The 22,185-nt window shown below is 45.3% G+C and overlaps 1 protein-coding gene across 6 annotated transcripts in view; it reads right to left on the reverse strand.

Annotated features, from left to right (window-relative positions):
- Positions 1 to 22,185, reverse strand: part of SMG7 (SMG7 nonsense mediated mRNA decay factor) — a 1,316,737-nt gene that overhangs the window by 921,321 nt on the left and 373,231 nt on the right. For all 6 annotated transcript variants that reach the window (XM_069641403.1, XM_069641402.1, XM_069641401.1 and 3 more), the window contains exon 7: positions 16,693 to 16,843. In XM_069641403.1, coding sequence (XP_069497504.1) covers positions 16,693 to 16,843 — 151 coding nt within the window. The remainder of the gene's footprint in view (positions 1 to 16,692; positions 16,844 to 22,185) is intronic.

The following is a 22,185-nucleotide window of genomic DNA, read 5'->3' on the forward strand; positions in this document are numbered from 1 at the left end:
AGAGAGGGGAGGAGAGAGAGAGAGAGAGAGGGGAGAGAGAGAGAGAGAGAGAGGGGGAGGAGAGAGAGAGAGAGAGAGAGAGAGAGAGAGAGAGAGAGAGAGAAGGAGAGAGAGAGAGAGAGAGAGAGGGGAGGAGAGAGAGAGAAGGAGAGAGAGAGAGGAGAGAGGGGAGGAGAGAGAGAGAGAGAGAGAGAGAGAGAGAGAGAGAGAGAGAGAGAGAGAGAGAGAGAGAGAGAGAAGAGAGAGAGAGAGAGACTTTAAACAACCCAGGCCATTAACCCCCCATATTCTTTCACCTGCAGAAACCTCACTCTTCGAGTTCGACACACAGTGCGAAGAGGTTCAACCCCAGAAGCCAATCGAGTCCTGCACATCACTTTGAGTCACAGACACCCTCCTGCCAAGACCCGCGCCTCTGTGGGAATCAGGTGAGCGTTACAAATGTCTTATGCTTTACCATAAGAGCAGATACATTTTAAACATCGACTTGAAGGCCATCGTAATTTAAATACTGTTCGTTTCTGGGAACTGTTAGATCACACTACTAGTAGGAAGTTTAGATATGCCATTCTAAACTTCCTAGATGGCTTAGAGTTGTTAAAGAAAAGGAAGGAGCTGTGTAAGAGTAAGCTATAAAAGGCATTGTGGATAAGATGTTGGTGGGTAAATAAAAATGTATGCTCATGTAACTGAGAAACACCCTTTGCTAAATGTAAGAATACTTGGAAAGGAAATGATTATAAGCAATGATGGATGTGTCCATGCAGGTTAATGAATTGTTTTTATAGTTGATTTTTTTATTCCCATTTCAAATTTTACTTTTATTTACTCAATCATGCATTTTATATTCTTATATCCTCGGTTAGATATCTGGTTATTGTATAAATTGTAGATTAAGGAGTATAACATTTCATGTATGTTTGTGATTTTTTTTTCTTTTGTTTGGTTTACAAAACTTGTATGTGTTTAAAAATGAATGTATTATTTCTTAATGTATTTCATTTTTTAAGCTGAAAAATAAAATCAAGAATAATCTTGATTAAAACTGTTTAAATAAAAAAATACATTTTTGTAAAATTGAGTCTGATGTATTGTTTCGTGTTGAGGTAGTAGGGGCATGTGATTTACTGAATATTTGATCTTTGTGTTTTGTTGGGTGTATAGCTTTGATCATTAGGTTGTGTAATATTGACAAAATAAATTGAAAAAATTTAAGGTCGCAGTCCATTTTTTCAGGACTTCCAGTGTGAGATGAGAGGGACCGGTCACCAGATACGAGAGTCGTTCTAAATGAATTCTCCCTCTTACGTACACAATTAGGTCTGCCCCAAACCTAAGATATACATTGACCCTGCGGAAAGGTAAATTTGTGCGGTTGAGGTATATTACCTATATTGGGTACACCGATTCACAACTCCCGGGCAGGGCAAGTCATGTGTTACATCTGGATCTCATTCTTTCTCCACAGAACAAGATCTGGCTGCAGGTCTTTGAACCAGGTTTTGCATAAAGGTGACCAATAGGCTCACTGCCAGGGTACAGCAGAACTATCCCCCACAAACAGAAAGGCATCCAGAAACAAGTGGATCAGAGGCCACTTCCATATACAGGGGGTACCCTGAAGGACTTGGGCGCCATCAGGAGGCACATAGGATAGACTGCTCTCTAATACAACATTGGTTAAGAACTTGTGTTAGGGCAAAACCCCATTTTTGGGGACTCCATAATTTTTGGCATCCAGTTAAGTAATCAGTCCTTGCAACCCTTTTCTTGCTCTGTATCTGTGGTGGCCCCTGTGGCTACCAAGGCATAGGCGAGTTAGTGCATCCCATTTGTGGTCTTAAGTGGTCTCGTCATCCAGGAACTGTTCAATGGTGTGAGCTGGTGGCAGTGCTTTTAGTTTAAGCTTCATGGTACCTGTAGCACCATTTACTGCATTAGCAGACCAAGGTACCTATATGTTGGATATTGAGGTACTAACATGTTTTTTTAAGATCCACCATTGTAGTTTTGTTCTTGGCATTGCTTTGAGACCACCGCGAGCCAGTCATAAAATGGACATTTTGCTGGCGAGAACTTCTTAGACAGTCCAGCCATGCAACCTACATTTTGGTTTTGAACTGATTTGCATTTTACCCAATAACTGTACTTCAGCCTTTTGACTTTGTACAGTTATTCTAAGGAAGACATTTTCTAAGACACTAACTCTGTAAAAACGAATATGAAAACTGTGCTTTCGTGAACATGGGTATTTGTCTTCTGATCCTGAAGGAGCAGTATAGTTCTTCCCAAAGAAATGGATTTGTTGGGCACACTGTTTTAGACAAATGTTTATTATATATGAAATCACTGTAAGACACTGCAATGGGATAACACTGTAGAAGTGGAAGAATGCATTCCCATTTAATACATGGGTTCCTAGGGTGGCAGTGGGCCTAGTGAGGTCCTGTTTAGTGTGCCTGATTGATCTATATTTTGTTAACGGCACTGTTGAATTATTTCTACATGTGCACTACACCTAGAATACTTTATGTATAGGAGGGTAGTATGTGATGCAATCCATATGGATTCTATGGTGAATCAGAGTCAGGAGGTAGACCAGAGGCATTAACAATGGAGGGTTAAAAGGTAAAGATGAAAAGGGCCTATTATGTCCCTATCCAAGATAGAACTCTACCGTGGTGCTGGTTACAAAAAATCAAACTCAGTCATATGTCCAAAAGACTAGTCTAAGTGCTGACCCTACCACTACTAAAAAGGATAAATATATCTGAACAGAGCAGGTCTCAAAAGGATTACCTCCTTAATGTATGTAATGGTGGTTGGCTTCTGACCCCAACCCCCTTCTTTCAACCCACCCAAATGTCTTGCTGGATGTTTCCAGGCCTTGCGCCTGGCTGTACAGTTCAAAGTTCCACAAACAAGTTCTTAATCCTTTCTCGTTTTAGGGCACAATTGTCCTTGATTATATGGAGCAGTTTGTTATAAATTTGTCCTGTGATGTGCTTACTCTTCAATGACTTTGGTGTAGTGTATTTTCCTCTCCCTTCTGGAGTTGCGCATTTCTGAGTAATTCTCTCCACCCCACTCGTGTGATCCAGACACTCAGTTTGGCATGGAAGACTGTATTTTGCCCCTTCTGGAGTTGTTGGGCTTTCATCCCACTGTGGCTTTCCATCACCCAACCAAGGGTACGCAATTTCTTTCCCCTGCTCTGGGCTCTCTGGCTTTCCCCTTCTCTTCACCTGACCATGAATGTCTGTACTTCTCTCCACTTCTTGAGGCCATTTGACTATTGCACCCCTGCCCCCTTTCCCCTCCAACCAGGGTTCCTGGGCCTTCCAACCCACTGTCGGGGTAGTACCATATCTCTCTGCCCTCCTGCCGGGAACAACCATGTACCTCCCCTGTTCAGGCGGTACTCATTTCATGGCAGATGCTTAACCGGGTTAGGCCTCTTCCTGGGTTCCCCGCACTGGTTTGTTGCGTCGACTTAATCTGGCTGCCGTTTGCTGGTTCATCGGGGCCGGTTGTCTGTGTCTGGCTTGCGCAGTGTTTCAATAGCTGTGTGGTCGAGACTTCTTGGCTCCAGACCTTCCTGGAGAGAGCAGCATTCCATGGGATCCTCGGCAACTCTGCGTCAGACAACAGCTGCGTTGGGTTGCTTTCGGAGTCTGTCTTTGAGGAGGCAGTCCACTTTGGTGGTTTGCTCCGTGGAACTTCCTCTTCCCTTTCCACCTCTGGCGTCACTCTGCAGTCACATTTAGGTTCCCAGGTGAAATGAGATTGGAGGACCTGTTGATTGTGTTTCTCGCCATAAGGGTCTGATAAGAGGATCAAAAACTACACCACCCGTTTCTACAGGGTAACAGATACAATAACAATGGCCAATCCCTGTGTAGCCAGCAAATACCTGTACTATTACTTATTACTTGTCCTGTTAGGAATGTGTAGCTTATAATAAAGGTGTATTTTTCAGTGCATCAGGCGTGTATGCATTTCTTGTGTAGTTAATTTGTTATATCAGAGGATTGTGATTAAGAAAATCCCCCTAGCTACTATGCAGACTTCAACCACCACATGTGGCCTCCGGGCTGCCTGCAACTGAACCAATGGCAATAGTGGCCCTAGAGATTCCAAGGAGCATAGGTGTGGTCATTGATAAACATCTGAGTTCAAGGCAAGAGCCTGCAAACCTGAGTTATGACCTAGGAAATAATACTTCTAAGGCAGAGTATATGGTTTAGGATTTAAATGGATTGTTTCTTCAATTTAAAGCTCACACACTCTGGTTTCATTAGTATGAAGTGCTTTTATGATTTTTAGCATATAGTGTAGTTGATCTCACTTGGTGATCCCCTGGTCGCCAGTGATGCTGTGTGTGCCCCCCCCCTGGTTGCCAGTGATGCTCTGTGTGCCCCCCACCATCCCTCTGGTCGCCTGTGACGCTGTGTGCGCGCCCCCACACTCCCTCCTGGTCGCCCGTGATGCTGTGTGTGACTCCCCTTCACCTGGTCTTCCGTGATGCTGTGCGTGCCCCCACCTTCCCCCTGGTCACCTGTGATGCTGTTTGCGCCCCCTCTCCCCTTCCTTGCCCTGATCTCCTCCCTCCCCCCCACTTCCCACCCCCCTCCTAGCCTGAAGTGCCTCCGGAGTAACCCTGCATACACATACTGCTGCCTCTCTGCAACATGGGGTAGACACCATGTATTTGCCGTAGAATTTTACTTCCTAAGCATGTACCACATCCACTTGCAATGTCTTTATTTGTACTCTGATGTAGTTCCTCGTAACAAGTGGCTAGCTTTCCCTTATTATTTTTTGCACTTCTCCAGGTACCAGGTCTGCCTGCACTGTAACCTTGCACTTTATGTAACCACATCCTTAAGCTAAAGCGCCTCGCTACCTCCGGGTTTTGGGCGCTATTCAAGAACCATAAATAAAAGCTGTGCAAATATCTGTTTATACCGATTTTAGTGATAGTTGCTGGACGTTTTCTTTATCAGCTTACAGTTTAAAGGCCTGGTATATTATATTTCTGTGCTCCTATTTCATTTGAGTGTTTTTGTGTTTGCCTAACTGTACTGTTAAACAGCCCCCGCCCAGCCTCTTCCATGCATCTTGAAGTCTGCCTTACTGTTCACTCTACATTAACTTGAGAGAGTTTGGCTAGTCCCTAAGATACTCACACAGTGTTGGTTTGGAAAACACAACTGAACAGTTGGTCACTTTGCTAAGAGTGAAAGTTACATGATTGTAAACCAAAAATGTGAGATTTAGAAAATGTAACTGTATGAAAGAGGCTCATTTGAGAATGAATATGAGAATTCTGACAGTATCTGAAGCTTGAGATATCAGTAAGAAGTAAACGTGTGAATGGAGCCATAAGAAGCCTGAATGGAGTAGTGGGAACAAGTGGATTTGTATAGCAGGCTAGTTAACCACATTATAGAGCACATTGACGCCTGTGTCACAGAAATGCATCAGTGCCTTACTAACTCAAAAGTGTTGGACTACCAAGTTACTAGCTGGGGGACTCCCCAGAAAGGAGGAGGAACACCTAAAAAGCATGAGCAGTACAAGCAGCACCCCTATAGAAGTCCTGCCTCACAGGTCCCCAAAGTAGGAGCAGGAATGGCACTGGCAATTGAGTCCCAGAACAGTAGTACAGCTGTGACAGAATTTGGAAAGACCCAAGATGACCCCAGTTCGGAAGGGTGTTTGGCTCTGTAGATGGTTTACTCAAAGTGAGGCTAGCCCCTCAACACACACCGTTCGAGACTAAAGCATCCAAGCTTTTGTTTCCATGATGAAGCAGAGACCAGAAGCAACCATTCACAAATATTACTAGTTTTGGAGTGGGAAAGCATGTCTGGGAACACCAGGACGTCTTGGAAAACATTCCTGTGGAGTCATTGGAGGAGCATCTTTAATACAGGCCATAGTTAGACACTGGAGCTAGAATGCCACTCCAAAAGACCTGGTAAACGACCCCCTGTACAAGACCACGCTAGCTAGTTGTGCACCCCAAAGGTAACCTGTGTCAGAGGGACCATTCCAATTGAAGATAACATAGCCAATATTCAGGTTATTTCTCAGGGAAAGGTGGAAACGGTTGCACTTGGAAACTACTTGGTAGCCTTGGGAAAGGTCACTGGGAGCAAGACCTGGCATGGGCTGTGATTACCCAGCCTGTTCACAGTAGGGGCGAGTCATCAGCTCTATACTCCTAGCAGGCAGCCCATCCCTTAGCACAGAAAAGAACAGCACCTTCCACTCAGGAACCCAAGACATGCCCTGAGAATTATATCTGGGCCACATTGGGCGTATATCTGTTTACTACAAACAGATTCAGATGCTCTTATTAGGCAGAATTGCATGCAGCATCCTCTGGGAACACCACACACAATTAGGACTAAAGGTGTAAGCAAGACCAACCTTTGGTATAAGTCTGTACCACACAGTTTGTTGGCAGCGAGCTGAGCAGCCAGGCTCATCTCAAGAGTGAATGTGAGCAGTACAAGTAGTTACACAAAGGATTTTCAATCAAAGCGGTTCAAGTAGGCGATTCCAAGATGGCGGCTGTTGTGTGAGGACGCGTTCGGTGGTCCCTCCTCCTTTCCTCGCCCTTTATCCTAGCACTATTTTCCCTTGAAATTCCAGCCCTTTCCCCTACCTTAGTCCCTTATACACTTCCCCCTTCAGGTCTGAGTGTCCTTAGGCCGTGACAACTAGCCCATGAAATCAGCAACCAGATTACGGGACGAAAATGGGCAGATTGAGACCGAAACTTCAAAGATCTTATCAGCCTGGGGGCTGTGGGTGCGCACAGGTCGAGCAAAGATCCAGCGCTGCGCTCGGTACCTGCCAGCCGCCAGAGGAGCGCACCGCGGGAGGGAGCGGCGTCCAACTCAGGGAAAAGTCGGCAAGTCCTCGCCCGTCGGCGATCACGCTCCGGGCTCGGGATTGGGACGTGGAGATGGCGGAGGTTGACTGAGGTGCCCCTCGTGTGCCCCCTTACCCTCCACCCACACCCGCGAGAGGAGGCGCTCCAGCTGTGGTGCCCAACGCCCGCTCGTGGCGAGCAGACCAGCGGGGTAGGAGGAAGACCCAGGAGGTCGGTCCCGTACAGGAGCTGGCTCCCTTCCCCCGCCCGGGTGCCAGTGGGCCATAGCAATATCTTCGTGGGGCCCGCCGGGGGTCGGTCTGGTCCGGCGGGAGGTCCCCACAACCATCGGCAGCGCGGAAGAGCGCACACAGAACAGGGAGACAGCTGCGGACACTGCGCAGGTGCAACAGGCCTCCCTCAACGCAGGCGCCCGCCGAGGGCCTCGCACTGGAGCGGGGCTCGACTAATGGACGGGTCCCGGGAGGAGGTCTTGTGAGGAGTGCGATCCGACCCCAAAGCAACTTGCCAGAAGTCCAGAACCAGCCCATCCATTTTTTATGCAGTAAGTGAGGGGGGGGGGCGCACGCAGCGGGCCCAAACTGGGGGGGGGGGGGGGCCTCACCTGAACAACACACCCCGAGGCTGCACACAGCCGACCCTGTTCGCCGCTCTCCCCCCTTCCCCCCACTCCAGGGAAATCTCAAAACCGGAAGGCACAGCAGAACCCTTCTACTCCACTAGCGGTGCCCCACAGCGGCCCTAGCACCACCATCAAGGACTCTCCCAGGTCTTAAGGGGCAAACTCACAAGGGCCTCCCTAGATAAGCATTACCAGGTTTACCACCAGCCCATCCATGTCAAAAACACGGACAAAGACCTCAGCTCAACCCTCCCCGAAGAGGAGCCAAGGAAGGAGCCTAAAACAGTTTTGGGGGTCGCAAGACGACCCCTCTCCCACACTGGAAAATTTCCCTCTGCTGGGTTCCCCTTCGTCTCAAGAAAGGATGGAGGGAATCTTAATGAACAAAGAGGACATGCAAGTATGCTTTAAAGAATTGCAGTCACAATTACTTAACTCCGTCCAGGAACAATTTAAACTCTTGAAGGGCGAGATGGTCCAATCACTCCAGGAAATCAGGCTGGATGTAAACAAACTGAGGGAAGAGGACAGACTCAGTGGAAAGAAAAGTGCAGCAACTCGAGGGGGACTCCCTAAAATCAGAAGAAACACTGGACAGGGTAGCCCAGACAACCATGTACCTCGAGCAGCAATGCGAAGATTTAGAAAACAGATCAAGGAGATCTAACGTGAGAATTAAAAATCTGTCAGACTATTGGTGAATCTGACTTAATAGCGACAGTGAAGAAACTGTTTGCAGAGATCCTAACCGAGGAGGGGAGCCCAAAGATTGGGAATGACCGCATCCATAGAGTGGGCCCAAAAAGAGGGACGGAGCCGGGAATGAGACCCAGCGATGTATTGGTGGCCGTAACTTCCTACACTCAGAAAGAGCAGATACTGAGGAAGGCCAGGCAGGCCGCTCCAATAAGAGTTAACGGACTCTTTATCAGGACCTGGCCACCTATCTGCGGCCTAGGTGAAATACAAGTGGACTTTCCCATTTGGTCTCCTGTTTACCTGGGAGGGAACTCAATACAGGATTACCTCCCGCGAAGAAGGGGAAAGGATACTGAACATCTTGAGTCAAGAACAGGGTGCACACCTGAGGCTGCAGAGGAAACCTAGGGGACCCACCCCCCCGGCGGGAGAGATGGGAGACTATCCATAAGAAGGGAAAAGACAAGAAATCATTACAGGCCAGGGGCCACACCATCGTCACCCAGGAACCCAGAATATATTAATAGTTCTCAACAAACAAACAAAAAACAAACAAAAAAAACAATTGGAACAGAGGAAAGCGACCGAATCATCTGGCCTAGAAGCAGGCTGAGGAGAGGAGGAGGTAGAACTTCAATGGAATCTCCAGTGGGGTTTAGGATCCCCCACGACATGTTCACAAGGGGTAACTCCAGCCAGGGACTCTGGACACTCCGTCACAGAGCGCATAGCAGCCCGGCTCTGACCTCAAAGTTCTTGTTCTGTTTGGAGGGGTGGGCACAGGGGGGTCCACAAGCTGAGACGACGAGACAAACGTGTGGCAGACCGCAAGGCACCATGAGAAAATGGGGCGACCGCAAGAACACTCCAATCAAAAGGGCCAAATTGGACAGGCAAGCCTGGAAACAAAAAACGAACATATTAATGTACCAGGAAACACATTGAAAAGTGAAAAGCATCGTACGAAAATAAAAGGGGCGAAGCAGGTCTTCCAATCAAACGCAGAGGTAAAGAGGGAAGGGGTCTTGGTGGCAATAATTGACAACCTGAAAGCACAAATCCATGGCCACAGGGCCGACACCGAAGGGAGATACGTTTTTTTGAACATAACGGTGGAGGGGAGACGGCTCTCCCTGGCGTCAGTCTACGCCCCCAACGTGGGCCAAGAGACGTTCCTAAAGGAAGTGCTGGGTTCACTGGAGGACTTCGCGACGGGGGACATCATTCTGGGAGGAGATCTGAACCTGCCATGGAATCTCACACAGGATAGGACGGGCAGAATGGGCGAGGGTTCGAGGGCCCCTTCCGAAGCTCTGAAGAAGGCCTTCATCTCCCTCCTTCTCCACGACACCTGGCGAGCAAAGAAAGGGGAACAGGGCTTTACACATTTCTCCCATGCTCACAACTCTCTATCGAGAATTAACTATATCTGGGCCTCGACGGCCCTTCTTGGTGTGATCAGAGAGATTGAGCTGGGCCCCTCGCCCTCTCTGACCATGCCCCAATAATTTTGTCGCCATCATTCAAAATCGGGGAGGGCCGAGTGTGGGCCTGGTGATTCCCCTCGGAGCTTCTGTTGGACCCAGTACTAGTGGAAGAAATCCAAGAGAAGATTGATACATACTTTAACGAAAACGACACGGGGGAGACGGCGCAAGAAACGGTCTGGGATGCCTTTAAGGCGGTCCTGAGGGGAGAATTGATAGCCATGAAATTCAAAAAGGGAGAAATAATTGGCGCAGTGGGAGAGGGACCTTGAATCTCAATTGCGAGATGCACAGAAGGAGGCGGCGGCCAACCTCAGTAGATCCAAGAGGCGGGCCATGCAGCACATCCAGGGCCAACTGGAGCTTCTCTACACTCGGAAAGTGGGACACGCTCGGATTAGAACAAAACAGAAGTACTACATCCTCGCCAACAAGGCGGATACACTGCTTGCCCGCAGCTTCGAGAGAAGACCATGGAGAGAACGATAATGGCACTGGTAGACTCCTCCGGTAACTGTAAAATGACTAATAGCGAAATGGGTGAGATTATGAGGTCCTTCTACCAGACCTGTATACTAAAAGTAACCCAAAGGACGGCGACCAAGACATACCTCCAGAGGGTATCGCTGCCGCAATTGAACGAGGAAGCCTGTGAAGCACTCGAACCGACAAATCACACTGGAGGAAGTGTTGCAGGCCATCAAACTCCCCCCACCCCCCCTTCAAGAACAAAGCAGCAGGCCCGGATGGGTTTACCGATACATTCTACAAGAAATTCCGGCACGTTCTGGCCCCCAGACTTACAAGACTGTTTAATTCCTTCAAAATTTGGGTGACATAACGCCATCAATGAACGAGGTGAAGCTGGTGCTCTTCCTGAAGCCCTGAAAAAACCCCACCCTCCCAGTAATATCGACCGATGGCCCACATAAATTTAGATGCAAAGCTTTTCACCAAAGTTTTAGCCAACAGGTTGTTAGTACACCGGTCATCACTGGTGGATGCGGACCAGTCGGGCTTCGTTCCCACCAGGCAAACAGCGGATAACACGAGGAGTGTGCCACATAATAGAAAAGGCTGAATACACGGGCCTGGAAACCATACTGGTGGCCCTGGACGCAAAAAAGTGTTCGACCGAGTGGAATGGTCGCAACTTTTTCGCACAATGGACCGCATGGGTTTTGGCGACTCATATATGAAGATGATTAAAGCAAACTACAAAAGCCCCTCTTTAAGAGTTGCTGTCAACACTTAGCTGTCCAAAGCAGTCGTCCAGACGAGAGGCACAAAACAAGGGTGCCCAATTTCCCCCCTTATCTATGCCCTGTTTCTGGAGCCCCTCCTGGCGAGGATACGACAACAACCCCGAATTAAGGGAGTGCAGATGGGTGGGCTGGATCACAAAACAATGGCGTTCGCTGATGACATGCTTCTGGCTCTAACGGATCCCACCAGATCCTTGCCTGCACTCATGAAAGAATTAGAGGAATTCAGAGTCATATTAGGCCTCAAGATAAGAACAAATCAGAAATCCTGGACTTGTCAGCCGACCCAGAGACCATTTCAAGCCTGCTCCAGGAACAGGGAATGAAACTAGCAAAGCACAGCATAACCTATCTTGGGATCAAACTCACCCCCAAGGTCTGCCAGCTGCACATGGCTAACTATCGGGAGATGCTTACCCACCTCCAAAAACTACTAACAAGATGGACACCAATGTCCACATCATGGTGGGGTCGCATCACGGCGGTTAAGATGACGATTCTCCCCAAGGTCCTTTACTATTTCCAGGCCCTCCCAATCCGCCTCTCTAGGTCATTCTTTCACTCTCTCAATAGGATGAGATTGCCATATGTATGGCAACATAAGAGGCCGAGGGTGGCTATGTCAACATTGACAGCAGCTGTGGCGGAAGGGGACCAGGCCTTGTCGCACTTTAGAAGGTATTATGAAGCAGCGCAACTGCGAGTTATCAAGGAATGGGTGGCGGAATCCCCACAATCTAAATGGTCGAAACAGGATATAGCGGTGGCGGGGGGGCGCGCTCCCAAACCTCTTGTGGTCCCACAAGAGGTATAGGCACCCAAATACCCAGCTGAGTGAGATAATTGGTGCTCCTCTCGAGGCATGGGACTCCGCAGTAAAGAGGGGGAATTTAACGACCCACCCATCCCCGTTTACACTGCTTTTTCATAATCCTGACTTTCCACCAGGGATGAACCCGCAAGCCTTCAGGTCTTGGAAGCAGGCAAATTGCATTAGGATTGGTAATATGTACAAAGAGGGGTCTCAGATTGTTTGAAAACTGTCCTCAGTCACTGGGTGTGACCAGAGCGGAGCGATATCAATATGTCCAAATGAAGCACTGGCTATCCACCCCGGCAAATGAAGAAGCGGGAACGAGAACCCTCACGAAGTTCGAAACCTACCCGATATCAGACCCATGTATGGGTAAGCTAATATCCAGCTTCTACACTCACCTGAACTCTCAAGGGGAAGAGGTTAGATGGCTTTGCATGCGGAGATAGGAGAGGACACTGGGGTGGGCGATCCCATGGTCACATTGGGAGGAGGTTTGGCGGAATGTTGCCACAATGACAAGATCCATCCACCTGAGGGAAATGTGGCAAAAAGCACTGCTACAATGGCATCTGACACCAAAGACTGAAAGATGTATCCAAAATTGGATGGACTATGATGGCGGGGATGCCGCCAGGAGGGAGATTGGAGACATCTGGGGAACATGCCCAAACATTGTCCGCTTCTGGAATGAGGTCAGGGCCCAAACTGGGAAAATGATCCAAGGGGCAGAATCCCTGGGGGACGAAGTCTGGCTGGCGAGTATTTGGGATCTGGCCCAAAGGGCTTATACCAAGCACCAGCGGAAAGTTATCATGGTCATGGTGGCGGCGGCCTGGCTGGCGACAGCCCAAGGTTGGAAGCAACAGACGCCCCCAACGCAACTCCAATGGCTTAGAAAGATATGGCACTTTATAACAATGGAGAGGATGACAAGTAAGCTCCAGGGTGTCACCGAGAACTTTCAAATGGACTGGAGCCCGGTTCTCCAGTACTTCGAGTGACTATATGCTTCAATGGTACCCCCACAACATTTGTATGCTTCATTTGTTCTAGAAGGGAAGCGGTGTGTTAATCATAAAAGACTGCTAGCCATTTCGCAGTAGTTTTTGGGGGAGGGTGGGTGGGAGAGAAGGGGCGGGTGAGGAGAAGGAGGTGATGTTGCTGTTCTTGACATATTTTGTACTTAAAAACCAATAAAAAGTTTAAAAAAAAAAACGGTTCAAGTAGACACTTATACTCAAGGTTTCTTGGTAAAACACTGAACTCCCATGAAAAAGGAGTCAAATGGCAGTTAAGTTACTTAGCAGTGAGCAAAAAGAACAAAATAAGTAAAATAAATGATATGTACTTTCTAGGCAGTGCAAATAGTTCCAGTTCACCAGAATAGTTCAAGTTAAGTTAATACGCCAGGCCAAAGTCAATGAGCTAGTGTTCTGGATAGGAAAGAGCAGTTCTGGTATCAAACCGTGAAGTCTTTGCAAAAGCTCTCAGAAATAGTCTAGGCGAAAAATATTCATTTGTGTGGTCACAAGCTGGTTAGGCCAGCAAGTTAGGAAAGTACCTTTGTATGAAGAAAATAAATGTTGCTGAAGTCGTGGTCCCTAGCAGTTCCTGCAGATCTCGCTGTTCCTGAGCCTCAATCGTGGGGAAAAGAGGGAGGCCGTCGGGGGACTCCTACACTGCACGGGATCGTTGAAGAAGGCAAACAAAAATGGAGTCACTTCAGTTCCAGTAGCTGCAGATTCAAGAACACAAACTGGTGTCCCTCTCCCTGGTTAAACCTAACGAGCCTTGAGAATGGTATCCAGGTGTTTTATGAGTAGCGGTCCTTGAAGGAGCTTCTCTGTCGAATGGAGTTTGGCAATTCGGACCTGCAGCAGGGCTTCACCGGGCAAACCAATGGTCCAGTGGTTGCAGCAGCCGTCCTCTTCCAGATAGTCTCCGGTTCCTTCATTCCAGTGGTCGACTGCCTTCCAGTCCACGAGACTCGCCTTTAAAACAGTTTTCTCCTTTCATTCCAGCCTAGCTGTCACTCACCCAGCAGGGCGGCTGTCCTTGCAGGACAGTCAGCCAGCCAATCACGCCAGAGTGCATTTGGGTCTCCTAGGAGACTAAGCACAAGGAGTTTCGGGCACCTCCCTCACTTCCTGCCCACCCCAGACACTCAGACGTCAAGGGCGGACTTCAGTCCTGAAGCCTGCCAAAGGCACACGAACAAAGGGACCAAACCTGGTTTGGCGCGCAGACAAAAACACTAGGACGACCTTTCCAAAAAGAAATGGCAAAAAAAGATGACCAGGACCCGTTTAAACAAAGGGGCTTAAGGCGCCATCTTGAAAAAACATGGCTCCTGTGATTTTTAGCTACTGGTGTTCGCGGTCGGGAAAACTCATGGTAGTTGTAAAACCACTGCCACTAGCCTTTTCAATAGCCTTTTCAATAGGAGTAAGATGGTGTGTGCTGGGTCTATGAATTTGGAAAAGACTAGTAAAGTCAATTTCACTTTACATTCTCTGGGAAACAGTAGTTTATGCTGGAGAAGGTATTTAAACCTTTGGGAAGTCAAAAAGACATCCCTGTGTCACTGCACTGAGGGTGCTGTGTAACACATGAAAAGGTGATGCCTATGGAGTTATATAAAACTCCATAATCAGAGAACACAAATGTAAAACACACATCAAAACACATGACTGGGGAAAAACGGCTCACACACTTTCCAGGTAAAAAAACCAAGTCCTCAAAATCCAGCAAATTTGCTGGGGGTCTCTAAGGTGAAGGGAATTGGCACATTTCTGAGAATTCTCCCTAATAGCCCTCTAAATCCATTTCTATTTTGTCGATAGCCACTCCCCTTGAATTACTGGTAAAACCACAGGATCTCTCCTTGTATGTTATGTTCAGTATATAATCAGCACGTTTCAACTGTAAATGCTTTTCTTGTAACAATACTATCAGAATGCATCTTTTTTTTTAACTAAGGACTTTCCTTCTCTTTACTTGATTGTAAACACCCTCAACATTCCAGTTTAATAAACAAAAGCAACTAGTCAACTTGCACAAAACACACCAACATGTCCAAATCGGCAAGCACTGAAAGTTTTTTTTTTTTTAAACCGATGAGCCCATATACGTATATACCATAAGGTCAAAGTTTGTAGACACAATAACCAGACTTCTAAAAGACTCGATTTGCAACAATTGAGTTCACAAGGTGACAGGAAATCAGTAAAGTGAAAGCGAAAATAAAATGGGAACACCAGAAACTAACAAAAAGAACCAAATCCGTTATGCAACATGCACACAATGACTGTAGACTTAAACCGAGGTAATAATAGTAACCACAACAGTTGAAAAACAAAAAAAGAAAGAGAAAAACATGAATTGAACTTACGGTCATCACTACCCAGTCCATAATCATGACATCTAGAACTGATTATTTCAGCTTTTTCAAGATAGACAAAAATTCTAGTTTACAAGGATACACGTAGGCTAATTAAACAAGACCAGATATCCGGCCTGATGTTGTTCAGAAAGTTTGGATAGGTTAAACCAACATAAGGCCTTGTTGAAAGCACAATGCATTTCTAATATTTGCCCTGAAACTGACTCCCAGTGCTTGTCCTCGTCTTGGGCCCCCACAGATAGAGCACCCTCAAAGGACCTAGCAGCCCTCTCCTCAGACTGGCCCGGTCCTGAGTGAAGCATGCCCCATTTGCCACACAGGGTAGAAGCCTTGGGGTCAAGCCATGCCACCGAGCCATGCTGCAAACCTACTGTGACAATCTCACAATCCGCTTCCTTGTGATCCGGATGGAGACATTAGAGGCACTGGGAGTGTTTGTCCTCCACAAACACATTCCTCAATCCACAGCTGGAGCAGAGGTTGAAGGGGGGAACCTCCATCCTTCTCCTCCAACATGGTCCGGAGTGTGGTCTAGGCCTGATGGCGTTCTGGAATCTTCGATGAAACTCTAGACTAGTCTTGCTCTTGAGGGGCGTTGAAGACGCCGACAAACGAATCCCTGCTTGCCGGTCAAAGAAACGAAAAAGCACATGTGCTCAATTTGACAAAAATAGGAACTTTTTACAAAAAAGCACCAAAAAGTAGAAATGCTCTGAGCAAAACACGAGGACTCCCAACACTTGAGCATGCAGTAAAAATCTGAAGATGGATGCCAGGAGGGGTTTAGGGAGAGGGCAGTCATTGGCTGGGGGAAGTACGACTCAGAGCTCAGTGATTGGTTTATAGGAGAAAGACAGTTTGTCAGTAAAAGTGAAACAGTTTTTTCTTTTACCGAAGATTACCATCCTGACGGGGAATATTCATGAGCATGTGAATCCATGCCAGACCCCATGCTGGAGAATTGAAACAATGAGGTAGCAATGTTAGCTACCGAAATGAGACACTTGCTACCTCAATGTTGAAAATGCTCACCAAAAAGTGGCACCATGTAAAAAGAAAACACGTTACCAACTGTCTGTACAGATAAAGGCAAAGGGGTAAAAAGAGAACCCCTGCATTGGTAGCCAAGGTGACTAACCAAGGCAGCATACATACAAAATGAGTTGCATTAGTACATGACATTTAATAAGAACCTCACTTACCCAAAAGGAAAAGAAAAGCTAGTGAAGCCAGAGGCTATACGCAGGGTGTCACAAAGTGAGACAGAAAGCATCAGTTATGAAGGTTTCCAATGATTAACACAATTAAGAGTTTGATCCCTAGTGAGACTGGGGAGATGTTCACTGGGGTATAGATGTCTTAACATAAGGTATTTATAGTTTTGAACAAACTACCAGGAAACTTTAGTTAATAGCAGAATAAGTCCATACATATGAAACTATAACAGAAGCCCAAGTGTTCTACCTCCTTAGAAAGTTTGATGAGCTCTTACCTGTCCAGTGCTTTAGAAAGGGCCTTCTGCAGATTAGTGGACGCTGCTGGAAAAGGAAACTTCACAGAGATACTTCTGCAGTAGTAGAAAATCGTGGTCAGGTGGTCTCCCTTGGAGGAGGCTAGGATTGCCAGTTGGTTGTATGGCTGGCCTAAGCAACAAATGATAAATGGAGGAATGCAGAAGTTATTTCATAACAAAATAAGCCACACAACATATAGAACACAAACCAGACTGCTCTAGCATACATCTAGGAGACAGGACGTTGATACTGGAGCAGGGGGATTAGGGGTGGGGGGAATTGTAATAACTTATTCAAGTAGACAATCTCTTAAATACAGGATTAAAACAATGTAAGTCAAGTAGAACACAATCATATAAGTCAATGTCATGTCTTTCCGCAGATTGTATGCATGTCAGAATAACATGCAGTTCAAAGTCAACCATTAGTGATTCATCCAGAGTATTAAATATTATTTACTAAAAACTAAAAGATGGCCTTGACCAAGGTGTTCCTAGAACATTATTCCTATACTAAATGCACAGGTTATCCAAAGCTCTCCCAAGCCAAAGTTCCTCAGATAGTTTGTCTGTGGGCAAATTGTTCACAATACGTGAATAAACGCATACCACTTTACAAATTACTAGTTCACTGCAAAACACTAAAAACAATGAGCAAACCATGACATATTTGCATTAATTCCTATACCCAAAAAGAGGGGAGGATGAATGGGCGCATTTTATTATAAAGCAAATGCAGGTTTCAGAAAGAGCATTACTGGTAAGAAATGCTAGTGAATTTGTTTTAAAGTCACATTCTATGTATAGCAGCACAGTGTTCTGCTCTGGTGGGGGTTTAGTATTTGGTACAGAGGTAAACTAGAATCAACACTGCTTGACCAACTTGGAAGTCAGTCTTATTTGCTTATGTTAGGGCAGAATGTCAATTTATAGGGGTTCTGTTGTCCCTTACAGGGGAGCTCTAAACTTTGATTTGTTCCCCCCTCTTGGTTTTTAGACACAGACCTCTTTTGGTGCATAGAGAAACTTCTATTGAAGTTGCTCCGTCACTGCAACGCTTTTATAGAATATGGCTTCCAAGTTAGGGGGTGGTTTGTAAGCAGCCCATTTCAGCCATAGTGTTTTTATAACATTCTACATTGCTGTTCAAGAGTAGACTGGTGGCAGTTGTAATGTTTAGCTTCACCAGGGCTGCAAGCCGATTTACTGCATTAGTAGGCAAATGTATGTTTTTTAAACTATTGTGGAGCAAATGTTTCGCTTGCTGCAATTTTGTTTATTGACTTTTCCTTCGATTGCAGAAACGACCAGGCAAGCCTAAGATGGCAGTTGTGGAGCCAAGGGCTCACTCAAACTCAGCCCTGCAGCCTTTGTAGTAGGTTGGCGTTGGGAAGAATTCTCAGAAATGTGTCAATTCCCCTTCTACCTTAGAGAAGCCCAGCTCTCTTTGCTGGACTTGAGAACTTTTAATTTTTATCCTGGAGAGCGCAAGACCTTTCCCCTACATTCTCATGTATTTCTCATTGATTTGAACACTTTCTTGTGGTTTTGGAGTCTGACAAACTCCATGGGCATCATCTTTTTACATTGTGACATACAGCACCTTCAGTGCAGTGGCAAAGGGAAGTCTTTCAGATTTCCTAAAGGTTTAAATACCTTCTCTTGGTTAAACTACTGTTTGCAAGAGCCTTGAAGTGAAATTGACTTTACTTAAATGTTTTACTTTCTAGACCCAGCACACACTATTTTACAATAGGGTACTGGAGGGGTTACTTGTTAAGTACAGCCAGCTCCGAGAGGATTTCCAGATGAGTTTGTCTTGGGGTCGATTGGTCCCACCAACCTGAGGGAAAATGAAAAATGCATGAGAGTGGTAAAAAAAGGTCTCTCTCTCTCCAGGTTAAAAATTAAAGTCCATCAAAAAGAGCTGTGGGTCTCTAAAGTAGAAAGGAATTGGCACATTTCTGATCTGAGAATTCTCCCCAACAGTTACATATCTGCTCCCTTCTGAGGAAGGCTTATTCAACTGATTAATAATTGTTTAATCAAGAAACCTTGAGCGTAAGTGTTTATTTGGATACTGGTCACTGAAACTATGTTGCAACCCTACAGCTCACATTGACCCCTCTTCAGATAACCTGCTCAGTCCCCCTACCAACTTGTGTAGTACATGCTTATAGCAAAGGTTGGGTTAACTATTGCCAAGAGGACAAGGCTGGTGCAGTCTCCCACAGGGTACTGCATACAATCTTGCCTAACAGTTGGATTGAATGAAACCAGACCCTAGACTTGGGCAGGCAAATGCACGTACTCGGTGGACCTGGGTGTATGGAGATTTCTTAGAGCCAGCCTGATTGGCTGGCCAAAAAAAAACTCTCGATTGCCCTTACTGGATTGGTGGGTGGGTGTGGTTTAGGACAGCCCATGAGTGAATGGGTTTTAAGATTTTCTTTTTACAACTTTCCTTTCATCATCAATGGCACCACCAACTATTAGCTAAATATTGAACCCTTACTTGACCAAGGTAAGCAAAGCATTTTTGTTTCATTTATCTTGCTCAATGCATTTATTTGGGTGGCGCTGGTCAGCCCAAAAAGGTCACCAGTCCAGGGGGACAGGTGTTAATGTAGCACACACACATCACCTTACAATGGAGTACTGCAAGGGCACTTTGCATCCCATTTTCAGTTGTCTATAACAATCTTTTCAGTGAGCCTATGACAGGCTGGTAGCATTGAACCACGATTTACCCATCTTCCCAGTGGAATACTGTTAGGTAAGAATTGATGATGCAGTCACACTGTGCGTGACTACACAACACTAGTCTGTTTGGCATTAGGTAATCCACCTTTTGGTATAGGTCTGATCTACACACGTTGGTAGTGTGAATGAGCAGCCTGGCCTATCTCAAGAGGGGTAAATGTGAGCTGTACAGATGCGCAATTGAAATGCGGAAATACAAGTAGCCAAGTAACATTGGCACTCAAGGTTTCTGTTAGTTATTTAATGTCAATTTTTAAATAAGCGTTCTTTAAAAAGGCAATTCATTGAACAGTGTAATTATTCTTTAAAATCACTTTTTAGAATCAGCACAAGTTAGTGGATAATCTTTCGATATGCTTCTTACACAATTCCTACACCCTTAGGTGACTTCAATCACAAGGACTGTAATGGCATTTATATATCCCACTAGTTATCCTGCAGATTCTGAGGTCGCGGAAAGGAAAAGGTTAAACAGGTTCTCAGTAATTGTGAGGACAACTAAATCTTTCAATGAAATCTAGACACACCTTTCCCAGCACTAACAGTCTAAAACAAGTTACCACCTCCAAGGGAAAACCAATATCAAAGTCAATGTGCTAGAAGAGTCTTCAGGGAACCAGGACAGCCACATTCAATTTGAATCAAAGTCTTGCACAAAGTTAAACAGTTTGTTAGAAAATCACTTGTAGGGTCACAAGCTGTTAAGCCTGTGGAAACAGAATTGGAATCAACTCTAAAAGTAAGCCAATGCAATTCCCAACTGAGAAAAGCACAGCTAAAAGACAGTGAGGTAAGTACAAGTCGAAACTGAAGTGAATCAGCAACAAGTTCATAAAATACTGTTTGGCGCACAACAAAGGATCTCCACTCTTTTTCTTCAGCCTTTGTAAGTTTTCCAATCAGCTTCAGAGATCGGCAATCCAGACAACCATAGCCCTATTCAAACAAAAAGTGGTCCCTATTCTTGCATATGCTGGCGAGACTGATCAGTCAACAATCAATGAAGTGGCATCTTTACGAGGTGATATTTTGGAGAAAAACCTTAGCTTTGCCTAAAACTTTTCCAATGCAGAGAATCCTGTGTGAATTTGCTCTTCAATCCCTACAACCCATAATTGCCTGGAAGCAAATGGATCTCTATAGGAAAACAATCTGTCAAGATCTGATCCCAGCACTGGAAATAATCAAGCAAAAGAAGAATGCCTTACATGTGACAGCTCTTCAACATTGGACTAATGAGATCAAGAAACTGATGCAAATCTCAAGACATGTTATTAAATAGACCCTCAAGATGTGAAACGCAAAAGGAACGATTGGATTAAAACAACTGCCAAACAAATGCAATACAAAAGTTTCCTGAAATGCGAAATAGAAACAAGATCTCTCCATGAACTCCCGGACTATTTGGTATGTTTTCCGGATCAAAGGATGCAAGATCTGTCCTCACGCTTTCGTCTGAACATTTTACAGACTCGCGATTACCTTACCAAGACGAAACAACTGGATATGAAGAACTCAGACTGCCGATTCTGTAAGAAGGTGAATACGTGTGAGACAATTTCATGTAATCATGGTCTGTCCCGCCCTGACAGAAAAACAAACATTTAAGGACTTCTTCAGAATATCTCAGAAGCAGATGAATACACATGAGCGCTGGGCCCAATTAAGCGGACACAACAAACATTTAATTTTGACAGTTATTACATTTTGGATAGCGATTCTACAATAAATGTAATCTGTAGGAGTCGGAAAACACAATTGTAAAGTTATTAGCCTGTTAAATTTTTAGAAAATTCTAAATGAAATGTAAATAATGAAGTTTGTAAAATACAAACACATCATTAAAAAAAAAAAAAAAAAAAAAAAAAAAAAAAAGAAATCCAGTTGCAGCCTCACAGGTCACAGCAAATCTATACTCCTACCTCAATCCTTGATTCGCCAATAGTTGTGGTAAGCCAACTCACTTTTCATTTTTCTTTAAGCAACAAGGGCAGAATCATAACAAAATGTGTCAATTATACAACTTTAGAGAAGAAAACTTGACTCAAGTCATGGCAGCAAATTATGACCTTAGAAATCAAGAAGCTGAACAACTCTTCAATGAATACAAATTACCTCACAAGCAAGTGAATCAAACAATGTCATTAAGATCCATGTATGACAAATTGGAAGAGCTTAAAAGAACTCTCAAGATGGTGGGAGGTGAAGACTATGGAACAATATCTCAAAGTCAATAGAATCCCAAGAGGACTACGCATTTGCATATTTCCCTCTTTTGAAGAGGATGATTCAACTGGTTTCAAAGAATGGGAAGAATTGCTCAAACACCTCCAAAGAAGTGATGAGATTAATACACAATGTCAAAACAGCTCATGAAAAATTAACCAAAGAAATTGAGACAATAAAACCAGGAAATAGAGGTACTCAACTTGCCCGAAGCAACTTTCAAAATTTACCAGATTTTAGATGACTATATACACAATGGTTCGCAAAGGAAATCAAAATTAAAAAGCAAAAAAGTTTATAAGATCAAAATTGATTACCAATTTAAACTTATCTACACATTCCAAAACCCCACAGTACCAGGAAATTACCCAAAACAATTCAAAAGAAGATCTCCCCCAAATAAACCTATTCCAGCATCACCACCAACATTATCAGAGGCTGAGTCCCAAAGTGATACGGACTAAGAACAAACTACCCCCACAG

This window comes from Ambystoma mexicanum, chromosome 1q (assembly GCF_040938575.1).
Source record: "Ambystoma mexicanum isolate Mex_15411 chromosome 1q, UKY_AmexF1_1, whole genome shotgun sequence".
Taxonomy (NCBI): domain Eukaryota; kingdom Metazoa; phylum Chordata; class Amphibia; order Caudata; family Ambystomatidae; genus Ambystoma; species Ambystoma mexicanum.